This window comes from Carassius gibelio, chromosome B10, assembly GCF_023724105.1.
Source record: "Carassius gibelio isolate Cgi1373 ecotype wild population from Czech Republic chromosome B10, carGib1.2-hapl.c, whole genome shotgun sequence".
Taxonomy (NCBI): Eukaryota; Metazoa; Chordata; class Actinopteri; order Cypriniformes; family Cyprinidae; genus Carassius; species Carassius gibelio.
The window spans coordinates 26,618,936-26,639,742 of record NC_068405.1 but is presented as its reverse complement, the minus strand read 5'-3'; the positions used below and the strand labels follow the sequence as shown (position 1 = coordinate 26,639,742).

The window sequence follows — 20,807 nt, the reverse complement described above, 5'->3', positions numbered from 1 at the left end:
AAAACTGATGATCTTCTTAGCTGGTAAAACCTCTCTGTGTTGAATGACCCAATAATAAAATGTGACATTCTGTAGTTTTGTCTCATATTAGTTTTTTCAATCATATTTGCAGATTACTAGACTACAATGCAAGCAGAGCAAGTTTGTCTTTACTGTCCCAATACTTATGGAGGCACTTTTTTATACATGTATAATAGCTATATATGTATGTATATGTATATTTGTGTGAATGTAAATAATGAAGTTTAATAAGAAAACAAATGATAGTGAACAAACTGGTGTTGTGACCAAAGCACATCACAGTTATCTCAGCCAGCTTTGTATTGCATTCTGGGATGCTGTTTAAAAGCAAAGCTTTAAGAAAAGTTAAAAACGTTAAGATTCTGCTTAACATGATTGCGTCTGGTTGTGTCTGAATAGGTGAATCCACTTCTCGAGGCCTTTGGAAATGCTCAGACGGTAATGAATGACAACAGCAGTCGCTTCGGGAAATACATCCAGCTTCGCTTCCAGAACTCTTCAGGTTTGTTTACCACAGACAATAAAGATAACGCTATTCCCACTAACTGTAATGGATCATATAAGTCTCACTGGGTGTGTTTCTAGAGCAATAAATCAATTCAGTGTTCTCTGATTGAACTTTAACCTCCGTTTCTGTGTTTTTGTAGTCAAAGGGGCCAAAATCAACGAGTACCTCCTGGAGAAATCCCGTGTGGTTCATCAGGACGAGGGAGAGCAGAACTTCCACATCTTCTACTTCATGTTAGCCGGCATCTCGAAGGAGGATAAAGAGATATACGGCCTCCTGGACCCAACACGCTACCGGTGAGTCATCAGTGATGTCATGAGCTTTTGAAACCGGATCATCAACATTGTTCACGATGCATGTCATAGATTAGCATCTCACCCATGCAGTTTATTGGAGGTGTGTCACACGACGCCTCCCACAGAACTATTTGTGGCACGGACGTCATGTTTCTTAATACGGCATTCATTGTGTAAAAGGTCAATACAAAACATTGTCAGGTGATGCAAAGATCTGATTGGTTGAGACGAATTCGAAAACACTCAAGGTTGTGCGGTACAGTGATTTTAACAAGTTCACAAGAGCACACAAGGCTTGAGTTACATATTCTATTTAATAAAAATATTTAAACTTTTTTTTTACAATAGTAACCTAATATTGTAAAAAAAAGTTTAAATATTTTTATTTTTTTTACATTTTACGTACAACAACATACCAGGGTTTTTCCTGGGTCAAAATTGGTCTTCGGTGGTGGCTGACCGACATGGTCATCCACACACAGCAAAGAGTACCCTAGTACTCACATGATCCCAATATTGACAATAAATGTTACATTTAAAATAAATACAAAGAAACAGTTTGTGATTTTTTTTTTTTTTTTTCTTATCCTATTTATTAATGAAAAAATGATCACTGTCATCCTTTCTTGCCCTCTTTGCAAAAAAAGTGTGATTTTCCACGACTGGCTTTCATAGTTTTTGAAAGATAAAATCCTTTTTTGATAGACCTGATAATGATTTTAGTATAATCATATCAATTAAAAAGTCGCATTAAAAACGTAGCATTAAAAGTTGTAATAGTGGAATTTTTTACCATTATAAAATGTAAGAAAATTAGCAGCTAGCTAGCAATCGCTTGCTTTGTGCTTTGATCTAGTTTCATCTCACTCCAGTCTAACTTTAAATGATTTTATAGGTTATTTACTACACATTGTCTTAGGCCTATTTATTAATGCTAAATTTTACTAAACACTCTTGCTAAATGGGGTAAGCAAACTTACTTTCTCATTACAGATCTGTATGTTCTTCTAAGAAGTAATGATTTGTTATATACTGATATACTGATTTGTTATATAATGATTTGTCCAGGGTTTTTTTTCCTCATGTTTTTGTAATGTCTGGGAAGCTGAAATGCGCAAGCATCAACAGAAACATTTATTAGCTGAACCCTATTTTTTACGTGCCATTTATAGCAAGCCATATTACAGATGATATTACAGATGCTTTGTCAGATTTAAGTTGAAGCGCATGCCGAACCGTGTGTGGTTGAACCGAACATTTTTTTTTGTGCCACCCCATAACCACAATAATCAATCGGTTACAGACAGGCCTAAAACAATCATGCCAAAGCAGACGGATATTAGTAGATCTCATCACACTGGCACCCACGTCTAAATCAGTTGTATGGTCTGGTTTTCAGTCTAAGACAGTTGCATTAAGTATAAATGTCTCGTCTGTTTTGGGAGGTGCGCGCGCAGTCCTCCGTCACTCCGTCAGTAGCCTGCTTCACTCACAAAACCCAATTACAGATCAAATATGGCTTTGACGGGACAAAAAATGGTTTTGGCGGCTGCCAAAAAATTTTCAATATAGGAAAAACCCTGCATACCTAATTAGTATTGGAAACTGTCATTTTAATTTCATACTATTAAATATTTCTGATCTTTCTGTTTTCATCTTTATTTTAGAAAAACTTTAACTTTAAGTTTTTTACATCTTAGTAGTTTGTTTTTGTTTATATATATTGAAGTCTATTATTTTAATTTGTTTATATATAATCCTTATAATTTGAATTGATTACATTTAAGTGGAACTAAATTAAAATAGGCAATATAAATATTGCCTTAGCAACTAGCTGAAATAAAAGTTTATTTCCGTAATTTCAAGAAACGAAAATGGTTTTATGGTTTTAACTTTAGTTTCAGTTTTCGTTTTATTTAGCTATAATAATCCTAGTTCGAAATCAGATTGAACTCTATTGGTTTCTATGCAATTCACCAAGAATTAACACTGAATAAAGATACTAAAGAATCAAGCAAAACCATAACACCTTTATTACAGGTTGTCAGAGACGAAAATATATAAAAATTAAAATTATGAACTCTTATACAGTTATATAGCATTAATCGTATTATATAGAATTAATAGTATTTAATAATATATTTAATAGCTATTTGTATTTGTGGTAAAGAGCCTCATTATTGTTTATGTCTGTTTTTCAAACCCTTTTGAGGGTAAAATGTTTTTTTTAGTCTTCCGAATCCACTGCCAAGGAGAATATGCTTTTTCTTCATATTTTCACGGTGTAAAAAATTGTTTTTTGGATCCCAGTTACACTACTGTACCGAGTCTTTAATTTCAAATACATATCCTGTTTGATGTATTTGATATTTATATCTTTGACAAGCTACAATAGTGCTTTTTTTTTTTTTTACCTGTTTAACTCATTACACAACTGTAGTCACCAAATATAGTCTTTTGTCTTTTCAAAGCACATTTGTTTGTGTATCAAAACTTATAAATCATATTCCTGGAAACCTAGCAGTAACCTTACATCTTTTTGCTCTTGTCAGTTGTTTGAATGGCAGGTTTGGGCAAGAAGACATGGTTCAGGCCTGGCGTGTGAAATATGCTGAAGTGTGTAACGCCATGGACATGGTGGGATTTGAGGAGCAGGTAAGAACAAAGCCTTTTTGTTTGTGTCCTGTGGTTTGAAAAGCTTTTGTATGAATTTTTTCATACAACACTACAGTAGCATAAAGTTAGAAAGCTTAACAGCATTTGTAATGTTTTTGTTCAGTTTTTGTTTATAGACCAGGTTTTCCACAGATCTTACATAACATTTGCCCCTTCCACAAATTAAGGCCTTTCTCAAATGCGTAATTTTCTACAAAGCCCCTCCTTCTGACAAGCGCAGTCTGCTCTGATTGGCCAGCTGACTCAGTGCGTTGTGATTGGCCGAACACCTCAAGCACTCATCCGAAATGTAACGCCCCTTTGCATAATCGTGAGCTTCATCTTTCAAAATAAATGTAATGATAATTAATAATGTCCTTAGTTTAACCATCAATTCAAGCTTGAAAGGGGAACAGAATCGCGTGACAGACACAGTGATGAAGCTCAAATGTGTTTGCAGAACAAAAGCCATGGACGGTTAAGACAGCTGACTCCACTGTGTGACCCTGTGTCTCTCTCTCTCTCTCACACACACACACACACACACGATATGCAAAACTCTACATTTGACAGTCAATAGCCAACACTTAAACTTATAACACAAGATACTTAAAGAAGCTGATTCAGAAGTGCCAGACTGTCGTAGCAAAGTCAGAATGACCTCCTCTCTTAGGTTCACAATACGCTCGTCCATAAAATTCATTGCTGTTCTGTTGTAAGTAATCTTAACGGTTCCTAAAGGCATCTACTTTTGGAAGATCAAATAAAGTGCTTTTGTTTTCTCCTTGATACACACACATCTCCCTGACGTGACTGCTTCAACACTAACTGTGTTACTGAAACCACTGCGTCTTTCTTTGCATCAACATTTGGGTTGCATTACACAAGTAGATATGTGGGGCGTGTTTAAACGAGGCATTTTTGGGGGGCGTGGCAGAGTCTTAACTTTGATAAAGAATATCTCTTTGTATTTGAATCTTTAGTCTTTGCAGCTTCAGGGATCCTATCTATGCATATGCATCTATGATTCTCGGTTTGTGCATAGATAACACTGCAAAAGAGCATTATATGACCCCTTTAAATTGGCATTAAATGGTGCATCCACTTTAAAACATTAATATTTGCCTTAGTATTTTTTATTTGTTTTCCAGTGCAAACATTTAAATCTCCTAAAGTCAAGATACAGTTACTGAAAATGCAAAATGAAGACATGAAGTCTTGTTTTCTGAGAAATTGATCAAAATGAAGTGAGTTTGTGCTTAAAAATGAAAACAAATATGGGGAATTAAATTTTATTTTCTCTTTGAATTAAGTAGTTTTTTTTTTTTTTTCTATTGGCGGATATTTGTTCTCGTTTTAATCAAAAGTTTCTTCATTCATTGATCAATTTATCATAAAACCTATAGTTTTGCTTCTCTTTCTATATTCTTGTGGTTTTGGGCAGAGAGATTTATATATATATATATATTTGGAGATCCAAAACATGATGGAGATCTGAAACTTCAAAGCATTTATAATACAAGACGTTGCGAGACATATTGTATGCCTTTCCTTAAATGTTCTTTACTTGGTCTTAAAGTTACCTGAAGAAACCCTGATAGACATTTACATTTCTGGTTTGTAGGAAAAGGTGGACATGATGACCATTCTAGCTGGCATTCTGTCTTTGGGGAACATCACCTTTGAGACAACAGAGAGTGATGCTCTGAAGGTGTCTGAGGCATCACGCGGTTGGTTAAAAGCTACTGCGGTGAGTTTCCTGTTTGTTTCTAAAAGATGTTTGTGGTAGCACAACTGTCGCAATTCACAGGTCCACTTGACATGCAGCAGTGCATGCGACAGCTCTTAACCATTGTGAAAAGTTTTTGTAACACCAAGCTTTAAGATGTGTGAAAGAAAGAAAAAGTAAAATTTAGCAGAACATGCGGTGTAAATATATATGGTTAACCTGTTTTTTTATTAACACTTACACTTATACATGTAGCATGTGCTTTTATCCAAAGCGAGTTCAGGCTATACATTTGTTGCCAGTATGTGTGCTCCCTGGGAATTGAACCCACAACCTTTTGCGCTGCTAATGAAATGCTCTACCACCGAGCCACAGGAACATGAGCATAATGTGTTGTTCATTAACATGTGAGCATCTCATTATCCACCGGTGCTTTTAGCATCTCAGTGCAGCTCGGTTCTTTTAGTGGTTTATAACATGCTTTTGGGAATGCTACGCACCAATCCTAAACTTGTAATGAAAAGTGCTTATAAACCGGCTGTTGCCTGCCAGAATTTTTAATTTAGGACCGCTGTAAATATTAGCACTGTTGTACTATAAAGTAAAAATGTATTTTATTATATTTATTATACAGCGAAATGTTACAATAGTAATATTTATTTTTTTGTAATAAAAATAACATCAATAATAATAAAAATAATTATTTTTATTTTAAATTAAATATTACAATATTAATATTTTATTGTATATAAAAAGAGAATTAGTATAATTGTTATTATTAAAATGTATTATGCATTTATTTTACTGTGAAATATTACAACAGTAATTGTTTTTGTTGAATATTTTTATTAATAATAATAACATGTATAATGTTATTTGTAATAACAATGACAATAATAATAATATTATTATTAATAATAATAAGAAGAAATTGTGAAGCTCCACCTCCCATGTAGTGCTGCTAGACTTGCCCTTTACAGTGTGAACTAATGGAGTGGGCATTGACAGAAACATTAAAAGCGTGTTCAAAGAGAAACTAACTAAAAGACGTAAACAAGACCTGTGATACTGGAGACACGGGTGTCGCGTCCAGCAGGGTGAGAAGTGTCGGTCATCAGGAGAATAATACTGACATGCAAGTACTTGACTGTCATCAGAACGAAGATTCTCAACCCGATGTGGTCCTTCTACTATTGCCCCTTTCACACTGCACGTCAGACCCGCAATATTTCCGGAACATTGGCGGGTTGCCTTCTGTGTGAAAGCAACCACGTCCCGGAATTGATTACCGAATTGAACCTGGGTCGGCGACCTAGTAACATTGCGGGGTTCGACCCGGGACGAGCGATGTGTGAACAAAAGCCAGATCTAATTCAGTGTCGAAGTGATGACGCGCGACTCTTTTACCGGGTGTTTTGAAGGAAGATCAACATTCGCGACGAAAACATATGTGCAAACTGTAATGAAGCAGAGATCAGTTAGTTCCTCACTTTCCGCGCTGACGTCGAGACCGTTTGCTTGCTTCAGTGAAAGTATAACGTGCCTAGCGTTTTCGACTCGTACATTACACGTCACGCGCTGATGTCACGTGTCGTTACGGGATCTTCAAGGGTTGTGTGTGAAAGCACGCACATATACCGGGTAATCACTGGCAGCGTGAAAGTTCACAATCTAGCGACAAGGGACCAATTGCAGGAACACTTTACCCCTGTATTTGCCGGAATGGCAGTGTGAAAGGGGCTCACGTCATTGAAAGCACCCAAGACAAGAGGGACCTACATAATCTGGAACCAACAGAACCCAGATATACACCCAGATATGGACCCGAACAAGGTGAATGCACAGAGAAGAAACGAAACAATGAGGCAAGGAAATGGCTAGCAGACACTGAATTAGCACAGATCAAAGCTAGTGTCATCAAGTGCATCCAACAGCAAATGCAAACGCCAGAGAAAGCTAGTACTGTGGATAAAGAGCCAAGCGGGAGTTCCCTGGAGAAGAACTTGCTGGAGATCAACCACTGAACATCACAGAGCTCCACATACTTGAGTATGCAACAGCAGTCATTGCAAGAGAGATGAGGGATAGTCCCAAGTAATACATCATCAGAAAGATGAATAAATAATCTTTCCATTGACGTATGGTTTGTTAGAAGGACAATATTTCATCACTGAGATGCAACTATTTAAAAAAATCTGGAAACGGAGGGTGCAAATAGGCTGAGCAGGTGAAAATAGTGCATTTGATCAGGTGTAACATCACACGTCTCCGTAATGACACACATTTGAGGAGCTCTGCTGAACGACACAAACTGAACTAATATTATTGCTAAGTAATGGTTTGTTCACAACACCAACAGCAAACCACATGCAGCAGTAATAGTGACTCTCAGATTAGAAAGCCCACACACACACAGCGGCCTGCTGTTTAATCAGGTGAATTACAGCCTGTGTGCACACAAAGAAACTCTTTTAAGGGCCAACTGAAGGAGGTGTGGATCCGCCTACATCTGGCCTTTTACGATAAGAGCCCGAATGCACAGAAAGCCCAGAAGTGCCTATGTTTAGACTCTATTAGGTCATATTATGCGTATGGGGCAGTTAATACTAGAACCTGACGCAGGATGATTTCCGTATATCAAATCCACTGCGGTGGACTTTAACTTATGGACCGGATCGGACACATTAGATTCGATGTGTCTTTTGTTGTACAAGTGTATACGTGTCCACAAACGGCTTCCAGAGTCAAAACGCACAAATTAGCTTGACCTTTCCTGAGTGACATTTACGTCTTGGTTACATTCGGCGTGTCTTTGTTCTTTTTGAAATGGCAGGGTCTGTTTCTTTTCTGTGTGTTTTTTTTCATCAATTCATTCCTTACAAAGAATCTTGACACTAACCTCGGGAAAGTTTGCATGTTTTGGGAGAGACTAGCTCTGGACCATTTGGAGAAAGAAAAAAATAAGTATTTTTTCAAACAATTAAACATGCAATTATGAAAACTTTTAGGTTTTCTGTGTGTGTTTGTAGGGGTGCACAATTAGGCCATTAAATATTTATAATAATACTTCAAGCTCAATTTTCTTTTTTTTCCCAGTGAAATTATAGTCATAATAATAATAATAATAATTATTATTATTATTATTTTATTCATATTATATTTTCATATTAATATTGCTTATTTTGTTTTTAAATATATATTTTTTAGATTTTAATTAGTAATAATATTATTTAATAATATTATTGTAAAAACCTTACAGTAAGGTTTCATCTGTTAACGTTAATGTATTGATATATTTTTACATCGTTTATTAACCTCTATTAATATTAGTTAATAAAACCGTTCATATACATGTAAGTTCACAGTACATCAATGTTAACGGATACAACTTTAGTACAATATCAGGTCTCAGATGCATAAAAATATCTTAATTTGTTGAAGATTAGCAAAGGACTTACCGGTTTGAAATTATTTTTGGGTGAACTAATCCTTTAAAGCTTTTTTTGTTTGTTTTGTAAGCTCTATTTGGGGAAATGTTTGTGTTTTCAAATGCATGTTAAAGCGACCAAGTGAAAATGAGCTGTACATATGTAAATGAACCCAGTGCTAAAACATACAGCACATATATATTTTTAAAATTCAGTTACAGTCTTTGCGATTTTCTAATTGCACCAAGCAAATCAAGATATCAAGTTTATTTAGACCATTTCATGCAGTCCTTGATGAGATGCATTCTTCTTGGAAAAAACATGTGGCGAAACATGTGAGTGTGTGTTTCTGTATGCAGGGTCAGTTTGGCGTTCAGGAAGAGGATTTACTGAAGAGTCTGACCTGCACTACATCAATGACGCGAGGAGAAGCCATCCAGAGACTCCACAACCAGCAGCAGGCTGAAGGTACAGCACCGTTTCACTTTCACTAGTGCATCTGACGCTCTTCAGATCGATCACAGAGTGTTTTATGTCTTCATTCAGACGCCAGAGACTCCATCGCTAAAGTGGCCTACGGTCGAGTGTTCGGATGGATCGTCAGTAAAATCAACGAGCAGCTCGCTCCTAAAGTAGACTGTGATGTGGAGCTCAATGAAATAGGCAAGTCATCTCCAAAGCAAGTCTCCTTTAATCTGAAATAAGGCTGAAATTAAATTAATATTAATAAGACTGAAATAAAAGAAAAACTTAATATTAGATGTAAATCTTTGAAGTGCTAAAATCACTGAAACTAAAATATATATAAAAAAATTATACGAATAAAAAAGCGCATAACAAAATTGCTAAAATTCAAAATATAAAAAATGAAATCAAATTCAGAATATATTTGGAAACTATAATAGTATATAAATAATAATAGTAAAATAACACTGGCTTAATGATAGTTTTTTTTCAATGGCTAACATACTGCAAATTATTATGAATAATAAATCTAATTTAAGATTTTTTTTTCACCTATTTCATCTTTTTATCTTCATCCTTTGAGAAGTCTGTTGTCTCATAATGGTGAAATATTTTCAGATTTATCAACCTAACACAAGTGAATAGCTCCAGTTTTCCAACCTCACAATACAAAATAACACTGTTCCCAATGTTTAGTGCAGATAATACAGTTTTCCTGCATTTCTCCCCATTTATCAGACTGAATGTTACTAACCTGTAACTGCTCAAAATTTTCTGGCTGATTATTAAATGCCATCTTCATCAGTTGGATCATTGATTTTTTTTATTTTCCCATCCATTTTAATTTAATTTTTATTTTATTTTATTTTATTTTATTTTATTTTATTTTATTTTATTAATTAATAAATTTTTATTTATTTATATTGTTTATTTACAATTTTTTATTACAATGACAATAGTCTTAGTGTTTATTAAAATCTGAACTAGCATCCATTTCTCTGAAACTGAATAGAAAATTCTTCTTATTTTGTACAATTATTATTTCCGTTCTCTCTTCACAGGAATCCTTGACATCTTTGGTTTTGAAAACTTCGCTGTGAACCGATTTGAGCAGCTCTGCATTAATCTGGCTAACGAACAGCTCCAGTATTTCTTCAACCATGTAAGTGCTTCGTTAAGAGTTTGGTATTAGTTTAGAAAAACATCCAAAGATTGATTCAAGTCTCCGTTTTTGACTTTGTTAGGAAAAGGGCCAACAAATAAATAGCACCAGTGGTAATCCTCCATAGGGCTGCATTAAAAATACTAGGCTCTTTTGTTATATTGCATGTATTTCTACACCTAAAATTTACATTTTAAACATGCATTTGTCCCAATTATTGGAGTGCATTGCAGCCATCAAAATCCAAATGTGATTGTTTACAAAGTGAAATATTTTCTTTCTATGCTGTCAATTAAATAAATCACAGATTCTTGATTTCATTGCTTTTTACAGAACGTCCCAACTTTTTCCGATTTGGGGTTGTAAAAAGAATCGTCCATTTAACTTCATTTCAAATAAAGTCTTGAAGAAAACCCAAGGCAGCAGATGTTATGAACCATTAAATGCCACATTCGATCACAGACTGTTCTTTCAACAGGACATTATTTGCCACTCTGTAAATGATAATCACGTTTTCCATGTCGTCTCCCTCCAGCACATTTTTCTGATGGAACAGAAAGAATATAAAGAGGAAGGCATCACATGGGAGACCATAACCTACAAGGACAACAAACCCATTCTGGTACGTCTGATTATTGAGCACTTTTTCCAACTACTTTTTTTTCTCCATTTGACTCCAAAAATAACCCTGAGCTCTGCGTTTGGCAGACGGCCGTGTGGTAAATCCCAAACACAGGAAGTGCTGACAAAGCAAGACACGTAGCTTTGAGAATCTCTCAGATTTCAGCATGTTTTCTGACCTAAATCCTTCGGTGCGCTGCTGAATGGGAAGCTTAAAGAAACCTGAAGCTTGTTTTTCATTCTCACGTGAGAATCCTGCTCTGTAAATAAAACTCTGCCCTGTAATTTTGGCTATTCAGCGGCTGCCCGGTTGGAAAGCTGCATATTAAATGTATGTCACGTTCTTATAACATTCAGCTTGGTATCCTGAGTGTGACATGAATCTGAGGCCTGTTCAGCTGGTCAGCATGGAAAACTCTTTCACCCATGCCAGGTTTGCTCCTCTGTTTCAGGACCTGTTCCTCACCAAACCCATCGGGATTCTGTCACTGCTGGATGAGCAGAGCGCCTTCCCTCAGGTACACTGGACCGGGCTGCTTGCTAAACCTGGGACACAAAAGAAAGCCCTCCATAATGTCCGCAACACTGCTTTTAACTCCCATATTTAACAAAAAGGCAACGTTTCGACCCTGCTGGGTCTTCTTCAGGCCTCAATGGGATGTGCACACAATTACTTATTTTACAAATACAAACAACAATTTACTTGATGCTTTTTTTAGTGCATCTAACATATATTTATACAGCAAAACATTTTATAAATTAATATATATATTTTCTTTAAGTATTGCAACTGTTTAAAATTCTATTTAAAATATTTTATTCATTCATTCATATATATATATATATATATATATATATATATATATATATATATATATATAGAGCGAAAGATAATGATGATACATACAGTATATAATATATACTTTTTATATATCATATTTTGCATTTATAATTTACATAATTACTATGCCTCATAAATGTATTATTGTAAAGCAGGGTTTTGCAGTCTCTTTAAAATTCTGTTTTAAAATACTTTATTATGGAGTCTTTTTACTAAATTTTTTTCAATTATTTATAATTTCTTCCTATTTATAAAAAAAATATTATTTATTTATTTAGTTGCATTTTACACACTGAAGGACAAAAAAACATCTGTGGTAGTACTAGCTCTCCGGCTTTTACAAATTGAAGGAGAAAAACATTATTTTCTCTGGTAATCATCCATATTTGTACACTTAAAAAAAGAATTTAAATTATATATATATATATATATATATATATATATATATATATATATATATATATATTAGTATTGTACTGCAATATCTTTAAATTTTTACATTTATTTTAAATTAAATTTTTTTTTAATTTACCTTTGTATAATTAGCATTTTGATTCATGGCTTATGTAATTTTAAATGCAACTTTAAATGCTGGATCTTTCTTGTTTTTTTTTTTTTTTACTGAATGGTGAAAATGTATTCTGTGATGTTCAACAACTCACATAAACCTCAACTTGTTGAACCCGGAACAGTTATTTTAACAGCCACTGAATTCAAGTTTCAGAGTCAGTAATCTCTACCTGTTGTGTGGAGTTACAGTGGAGTTAACATTAAAGGTTGATTTACGGTCATGTGACTGCGTTTGTTGTGAGAGAGCAGTGAAACTCAAACACACTGAATCAGTATTTATAGCAAACAGCATGTGATGATGATTTCTGCACCCACAGGCCACTGACCGTGATTTTGTTGACAAGTTAAACAGCAAATTTAAAACGGCTCCAAACTTTGAGGTTGTGCGAAACCACACCCCTCTGTTCACGATTGTGCACTACGCTGGGAAGGTGAGTGTGCAAAAGCTTACCTAACAATTCACTCGATCAGTGACTTGATTCAGATCAACCGTGGAATTGTTGTGCTGGTTACTAATTAAATGATTGTGCAACAAGGGTGTGTTTCTTAATGTGTGCATTATTATAATGTGTGCATTATTCCTGCATGAAGTGTCTTGTTCTGGTCTGTTCAGGTGCAATACAATGCAAGTGGATTCCTTGAGAAAAACAGAGACACAATACCAGCAAACATTCGTGAGCTCTTCATCAACAGTGTCACTCCTCTCCTCAGCGTTCTCTTCGCAGGTCTTTAAATGTTTTTTTTTTTTTAATGGTATTTCTTGTTTGTTTTTGTTTTTTTATATTGCATTATTTTAATTTATTACAATTTTTTCCCCAAAGTATTTTTTCAAAATAATAATTATTATAATCATCATTTATTTTTATATATATATATATATATATATATATATATATATATATATATATATATATATGTGTGTATATATATATATATTTATATTTATATATATATATATATATATATATATATATATATACATATATATATATTTTTTTTTTTTTTTTGTTCACAGATTATATGAGTAAACAATTGAAGATACTTAACCTGTTAACTGTCACTCACGTTTTTGAAGATAGACATGAATGTGCATGATACAAACCTAAATTTTTATAATTCATGACTGAAAACATTTTGTAACATGATTTTGATGTGCCATTTACATGGTAATGCAATGTCTGATTTTAAAATGGGTTTTAAAGGATGAATTTTGAGATTTTATGTTTTCAAGTGATATATAGCTTCTGATGATTTCTAAAAAGTGATAGAGAAAAAGGCAATGAGGAAGTCTTTTTTTTAAACGAAGGTCAAAGCTCCTTTTGTAATGTAGATTTCTGAGGGTGCACTCTTGTCATAAATTCATCTATTACTTTTCCTACATAATTTTTAACAAAAAATATTGGTAAAATATATATTTGGGAGTCTTAGACCTTTCCAACAATATATAGTTTGTCAAGATTAGATTAGATTTGATTGTAATATAGTATAGTCAACGTAGGTGTCACGTATACGGGACGGGGTGACATTTAACAGGTTAAACTTCAGCTAACAAATAAAAGCATTTAATTGTAGTTTCTCCTTGATAATTTATTTATTATTATTTTTATATAATGCTTTTTTTCTTTCTTTTTTTCAGCCACAATTTCCCGAACAGGCACACTAATGCCACGAAAAGCCAAGGTACTGTATATTTATTTATTTTTTGATATTTCACCATTTAAGTGTCTGTTAAAACACATTGTGATATTGTTGTTTGGACATATTTATAGCTGTATAAAGGACAAATGACTCTTAACTGTGAGATCCGTGATCATTAATCCACGCGGCGTCTCACCTCATGATCCTGTGTGCATTTTCATTTTAGGTACAAGTTGCAGATGACAACTTTAACTCGACCAGGAAGCAGTCCGTCGGTGCGCAATTCAAGGTAAATCTTTGCTTTTTTATAAAAATCATAGTTATGTTTTATGTGTCTGTTTATTTAATGCATCTCAATGCATCTAAATCTATTTAATTTTATTTTGCATGTATCAGAAATATTAAATTGATTAATCTCACAAAAATATTTCTGTGGAAGCTTGTTTCTGGTACATGATAAATGACAAGAATTTATTTTCTATAAACTGCAAAATATAAACTTAGAAATCCGAGATATAAACTCAGAATTGTGAGTTATAATTTAGATATAAATAACATATTAATTTAGAATCGCAAGGTATAAACTCAGAATTCAGAGACATAGACTCTGAGATAGAATTTCAAAATATAAATAAAATCTAGATCGGTTATAAATTTAGAATTCTGAGATATAAACTCAAAATTGCGAGATATAAATTAGATAAAAATAAGATTAGAAATTTAAAATTGCAAGGTATGAACTTAGAATGCCGAGACTTAAACTGAGATAGAATTCAACAATATATACATTTAGAATTCCAAGATAAAAACGTACAATTCTGAGATATAAACTCAAAATTGCAAGATATAATTGAGATATAAATGTAGAATTCCAAGGTATGACTCAGAATTCCGAGATTTAAACTCAGAATTCCAAGACATTAACTCTGAGATAGAATTCCAAGATATAAGTAAAATATAAATTAGATATAATTTAGATATAATTCTGAGATATAAACTCAAAACTGTGAGATGTTATTGAAATATAAGTAAGATATAAATGTAAAATTGCAAAGTATAAACTCAAGAAATTCCAAGAGACAGATTCAAAAGTTGCGAGAAAACGGAGAATTCCAAGATATAAGCTAAGAATCGTGAGACAAACTCAGAATGGCAAAATCTAAACCATCAATTCTGAGGATAGAAGTCAGAATCCTGAGATAAAGATTGCAGTTCTGGGTTTATATCTCACAATTCTGATTATAATTTCCAGAGCTGAGAAAATGTCCTTTTATTGAATTATTACCTGTATTTGTTTGTTCTGTGGTGGAAACAGGTTTCCCTATCTTTCACCTCATAATGAAGATAAATGATATTTTCCGAATGTGAAGTCTATTTCTTGGATCATTTAAGATCTTTTGCATTGATTGTTATGATGATGAAGCACTGACGTTCGCTCTTGTGTGTTTGACCCTGTCTGTGTTTATTTACCAGCCTAAATGTCTGTGTGTTGTTTTCCCTGCAGCATTCTCTGGCTGTCCTCATGGAGAAGATGTTTGCGGCCGGTCCACACTTTGTTCGGTGCATCAAACCCAATCGAAGCAAGCAGCCCGATCAGATGGACAGTAAACTGGTGATGGATCAGGTGGGTTATACAGTCAGCATCTGCTGCGTTCAGCCCTGTTTGGGCCTCTTTTAGTTTCCACAGCGAAGCCAAATGCATTCTCAGATTTTCCTGCCCTCCGGTGGAGTCTGAGCTCTGTGAGCTCTACTTAAACCTAGAAGCCTTTTAATGCTGTTCTGATGGAGCTCGATCCAAATCCCTCTAATAATACAGAAGCTGCTGGGTTTGTGTTTAAAGTGCCAATATGTACTAAACTCTGTATGTAGTGATTAGCTGGAGCAGCTAGTTGTTCAACTACTTGTTCTCGGTTCTCGAAAAACATCTGTTCTCTTGAATACCGGTCCATCCTGCTCAAATGACCTTAATGTCTCTGTCTGTGCATGTATGTTTACACACAAACAGTTATGAAGTCACATGGTCAGATGATGTACAGCCATGGAATGTAGAGTTTCATTCAGGACATTAGCAGTTCTGTTCAAACCTACAAGACTGTGCAACACTGACACCTGCTGGACATATGCGGAAGTGCAGCATCTAATGATCATTTATATTGTGTAGCATATTATATGGAATATCACACAAGTACATGCATTTTATATTTAAATATAATGTAAATTTAACTATCTTCTGCAGCTTCTGAAGGGTAATAAATGGAAAAAATGGTTTAAATTGTGTGTGTGTGTGTGTGTGTGTGTGTGTGTGTGTTCTTGTTTAAAATGTTAACTTTGACAATGCAAGAGTTTAAAATTGAAATGAATAGTTTTCCTTAAAAAAAATCAACAACTCTTCAGATGTTTCTTTTTTTTATGATATAGCTCAAAAGTTGGATAAACTGCTTTTATGATACATTTGCTATTTTTGATGCAATAGTATTGTTGGCTATTTCTGAAGCTTGGCAGTAAAAATCATCCACTTTATTTTCTCCGTGTTTCATAGAAGATGTTTGTACAGTATGAGAGTGAATAAATACCGTCAGAACGGTTTAATTTCTGTGTAATCTCCCTTTAATAGTGACCTGTTAATAGTATTCATGTGTTCTGATGCTCTGTTTTCATCCTCTGTAGCTGAGATACAACGGCCTGATGGAAACCATCCGAATCCGGCGGGACGGTTTCTCATGGCGTCCGTCGTTCAAGGAGTTTGCCGAGAGGTTGGTGTGCAAGCAGGAAAACAGGCATTTTCTGAGTTCATTACATCAGATTCCCAGCGGCCTGACTCTTATTTCTGTCCTGTAGGTACAACATACTTCTGCTGAAGCCAGATCTACCGCTGGACAAAAGCAGGTTTGAACTACACGTACATCAGAGTTGTGTTAGAGTCATGTGCACCAAGAAATGCAAGAGAAAAGTCCCCACCTAGATGGTTAACTTTGTACTTTTATGTAAAATAATGCACTATTATTGAATATAATAATAGCACCTTTGACATGTCTAAATATAAAATATCAATAAGATCCCTATTAATTGGTTTCATTAAAAATGCATTGTTGTTGTTGTTTTCAGTTGCATGTCGATCCTGAACAGCACTGAGCTCTCGGGTTGGAAGTGCGGGTAAGTTTGAGCGTGTTGAGACCCGTTTAAGTCATGAAGTAAATGATATGCATTATAAGTGGTATTTGAGGCATGCATTACTGTTATGATTGTTCATATGATGTTGTAATGATTTGAAAACAAACCCGAACTACTCACATATTTATTATGATATGTAAGTCCTGTCAGGATAAATTAAATCTAAAATTAATCAAACTGTAATAAATAATCATATATTATGATATATATATATATATATATATATATATATATATATATATATATATATATATATATATATATATATATATATATATATATATATATATATATATATAAATTAACTATTTAATAATTTATTGATATATAGTAAATATGTAAAAACAGTGTTTGTATTTGTTTAAAAAATCAGTAATTAGTTTGTCTAATATGTTAATGTATAATATTTAACAGTTTTAAAAATATTTATTTAAAATAATTAAAAATTAAAATGTTTAATTTCACAAAATTCAAATAAAAATATTACATGTATTAACAATATAATTTAACACAATATAATAAATATTATATAATTTATGAAATTATTTAAAACAGTAATTAGTTTGTCTAATATGTTATATAACATTTAACAGTTTTAAAAATATTTATTTCAAATAATTAAAAATTAAAATGTTTAATTTCACAAAATTCAAATAAAAATATTACATGCATTAACAATATAATTTAACACAATATAATAAATATTATATAATTTATGAAATTATTTAAAACATTTATGTGTGTGAGATTAATAATAATACATATATCATTTCAATTCTAATGTTTTTTTACATTATGTAAATTTATTTTTTTTATTTATTAAATATATATGTTTTGCATAATACATTATTTATTTTTTTTATATTTGATACATTTATTAAATAATTGGAATATATGGTCATGTATTAAATGCACATCTACAATAACAATGAGCTTGAAATGAAAGGCAGTATTTATCTTCTGAAAGGGCAAATTAAAAATCCATCATCATATCTACTTACCCTCCTGACGTTATAAATCCATAATGCTACATTCATATCCGTACAATCTTCAAACCTAGCTTTTGTAAGACCTGTCATGGTGTTCAGATTTGTTTTGTTGTCACAGGATCTAACAGGCTTTCATTAATTTTTTTTAACTTGGCTTGAACATTTGGTGATAAATGACTATGAACGGATACATAAGATACTTCAATGGCTCTTATAGTATTGACGAATCGAGCAAGTCCCAGCAGTCCTCTTGTGCTGCTCTTTCAGGTCGTCCCGGTTGTTTTTTAAGTATTGGCATCAGGAAGAGTTGGCTCGTCTGCTGGAGAGACTGGGTCGAGCGGCGCTTGTCATTCAGAAGAGTAAGGAGCTATTAAACTCTTTTGTTTATGCCTCGATGAGAGGATATTAAATACACACTATTGACTGCACATGATAGCTCTTGGCTCAAAGTTTGACTGTTTTATAGCAGCCTGAAACCCCTCTCATAAAAACACTCATTAGAGCAAGCTTAGACATGAACTTTCCTGGATATGTGGCTTACTTGATGTAAATAATGGCACAGAATGAATGGAAGGACATTATAAATTGTATATTTTTCCTCAAGGTTTGTTTCATCAAAGATCATTATGACTCTTTATGATTCATAAGTTCACATTATTGTTGGTAATCAAGACTAATCGAGTACTGAATTTGTGTTCAAATGTAAATTTGGGAGGTTATACGCTATTTATATAAGCCTCGCATATTTATTTAATATTTAATTATGCATTTGTTTATGCAGAAGCAATGTAAAAACAGTAATATTGTGGAATATTTTTACAGTTTAAAAAAAAATATTTATTACAAAAATTTGTTTAACAAAATTAAAAAAAGCTAATGCATAAGAGTAAATATAAATGTTATTAAAATGTGATTGTAGTAGTAACAATAATTATAATATAATATTCATTAACCATTTTAGAATTTATTTTACAAGTGTGTGTAATATGTAGAAATATTACATATATTTAGATTTATATGAAAGTTATTTTTTATGCATGAATCTCTTTATTATTTGTATTTTAATGTATATTTAAAGCTATTATAAGTTTTATGTAATGCATAATACATTTTTAAAATATTAAATACATTTATTAAATAAATAATAGAATATTTAAGTATCTGTAAATACACAAATTTAAAAGAATGGTTTTCTATTGTAATATATTTTAAAATGTAATTTATTTTTCCGTGTTCAAGGCTGAATTTTCAGGTTGCACTGCTTCCTATTTTGGTGGAAACCATGATACAATTTTTTTTTTAAGGAATATAACGTTCAAAATAACAGCATTTCTTTAAAATAGAAATCTTCTGTAACATTATAAATGTCACTTTTGATCAATTCAATGCGCCCTTGAGGAATAGAAGAAATGTAATTGTAAATGTAATTGAATTAAAAAAAAATTTAAAGATGCATAACTGTTTTCAACATTGATGATGATCAGAAATGTTTCTTGAGCAGCAAATCAGAATATTAGTGTGATTTCTGAAGAATTGTGTGACGGTAATGATGCTGGAAATTCAGATTTGATCACAGAAATAAATTACATCTCACAATATATTCACCTAGAGAACAGTTATATTAAATGGTAAAAATATTTCATTTTTTTTTTTTCTGTTTTTACTGTATTCTTGGTCAAATAAATGCAGCCCTGGTGAGCAAAAGTGTTTTTTTTTTTTTTTTTTTTTTTTTTTTTTTTTAAACATTTGTAAACAATTCATAATTTTCCTAAATCTTTTCACATGTATTTTCTCTGTATAATTCATGGTCTCAGAATGAAAAGTATTCAGTCTTAAGTGTAATCCTTGTTTTCGAGGAGTTTGTCTCGTGTCATTAGAGTGTGTGCAATACTTGACTGCGTCTCTTGTCGTGTTAGATTACCGCGCTCGGATCTGCCGGAGGAAGTTTCTGTCTCTGCTGGCGGAGATCCGGAGACAGCGTCAGGCTCAGCGGGAGAGAGAGGAGCGAGAGGAAGAGGAGCGGAGGAGACAGCAGCTGGAGGACGAGAGGAAGAGGCGTCTGGAGCTGGAGCAGGAGAACCTGCGTAAGAACTGTGCTCTGTGTTCACAGTGCTGATGGCAGTGGTGTGTGTTAAAGCCCTGTGTGTGTGTGTGTGTGTACAGGACCTGCGTCTCCACCGGTGCCTCTGCCGAGGAAGAAGAAGCCGGAGCCCAGACCGCGCTCGGTGATGAGCATCGTCCCGAAATCACCGCATCTGGCTCCTGTACCACGACCCCGCAGCAAACTGATTGAGGTGTGACATCAGTGAAATACTTCACCTGGGTTTAGCAGATTACCTCCTCAACCTAGCAGTTTAAAGATTATCTGTGTGACAAGTCACTTTTCTAGTCTGTGTTAGAGCTAAAAACATGTTTCATGCCTCCTAATAATCATCATCATCATTTACTCATTAATTCATATAAAACAGTGTTATGCATAGAAAGACATCAAATTTGTTTCAATAATTAGTGCATTCATGCAAATAAAAATACTACTAATTATTATTATTATTATTATTATTATTATATTGCAATTGTGTACATTATTATTAATAATGTTTTAATATTAGTAGTAATAGTAAATAGTCACATTTATATTATTCATAATAAATTATTACGTTAATATAAACAATAAATTGAAAATATAATGATGATGATAACATATTGAAATAAA

At 33.2% G+C, this 20,807-nt stretch overlaps 1 protein-coding gene across 3 annotated transcripts in view; it reads left to right on the top strand.

Moving 5' to 3' along the window:
• Positions 1-420: 420 nt before the first annotated feature.
• Positions 421-20,807, top strand: part of LOC127965869 (myosin-IIIb) — a gene marked incomplete at its 5' end in the record, with an annotated part of 29,162 nt that continues 8,775 nt past the window's right edge. For all 3 annotated transcript variants that reach the window (XM_052566566.1, XM_052566565.1, XM_052566564.1), the window contains 20 exon segments: positions 421-523; positions 669-825; positions 3,378-3,480; positions 5,105-5,230; positions 8,997-9,105; positions 9,184-9,300; positions 10,164-10,264; positions 10,800-10,886; positions 11,338-11,403; positions 12,614-12,727; positions 12,910-13,021; positions 13,933-13,976; positions 14,161-14,223; positions 15,439-15,558; positions 16,602-16,687; positions 16,773-16,820; positions 17,040-17,087; positions 18,362-18,453; positions 20,011-20,178; positions 20,258-20,388. In XM_052566566.1, coding sequence (XP_052422526.1) covers positions 421-523; positions 669-825; positions 3,378-3,480; positions 5,105-5,230; positions 8,997-9,105; positions 9,184-9,300; positions 10,164-10,264; positions 10,800-10,886; positions 11,338-11,403; positions 12,614-12,727; positions 12,910-13,021; positions 13,933-13,976; positions 14,161-14,223; positions 15,439-15,558; positions 16,602-16,687; positions 16,773-16,820; positions 17,040-17,087; positions 18,362-18,453; positions 20,011-20,178; positions 20,258-20,388 — 1,995 coding nt within the window.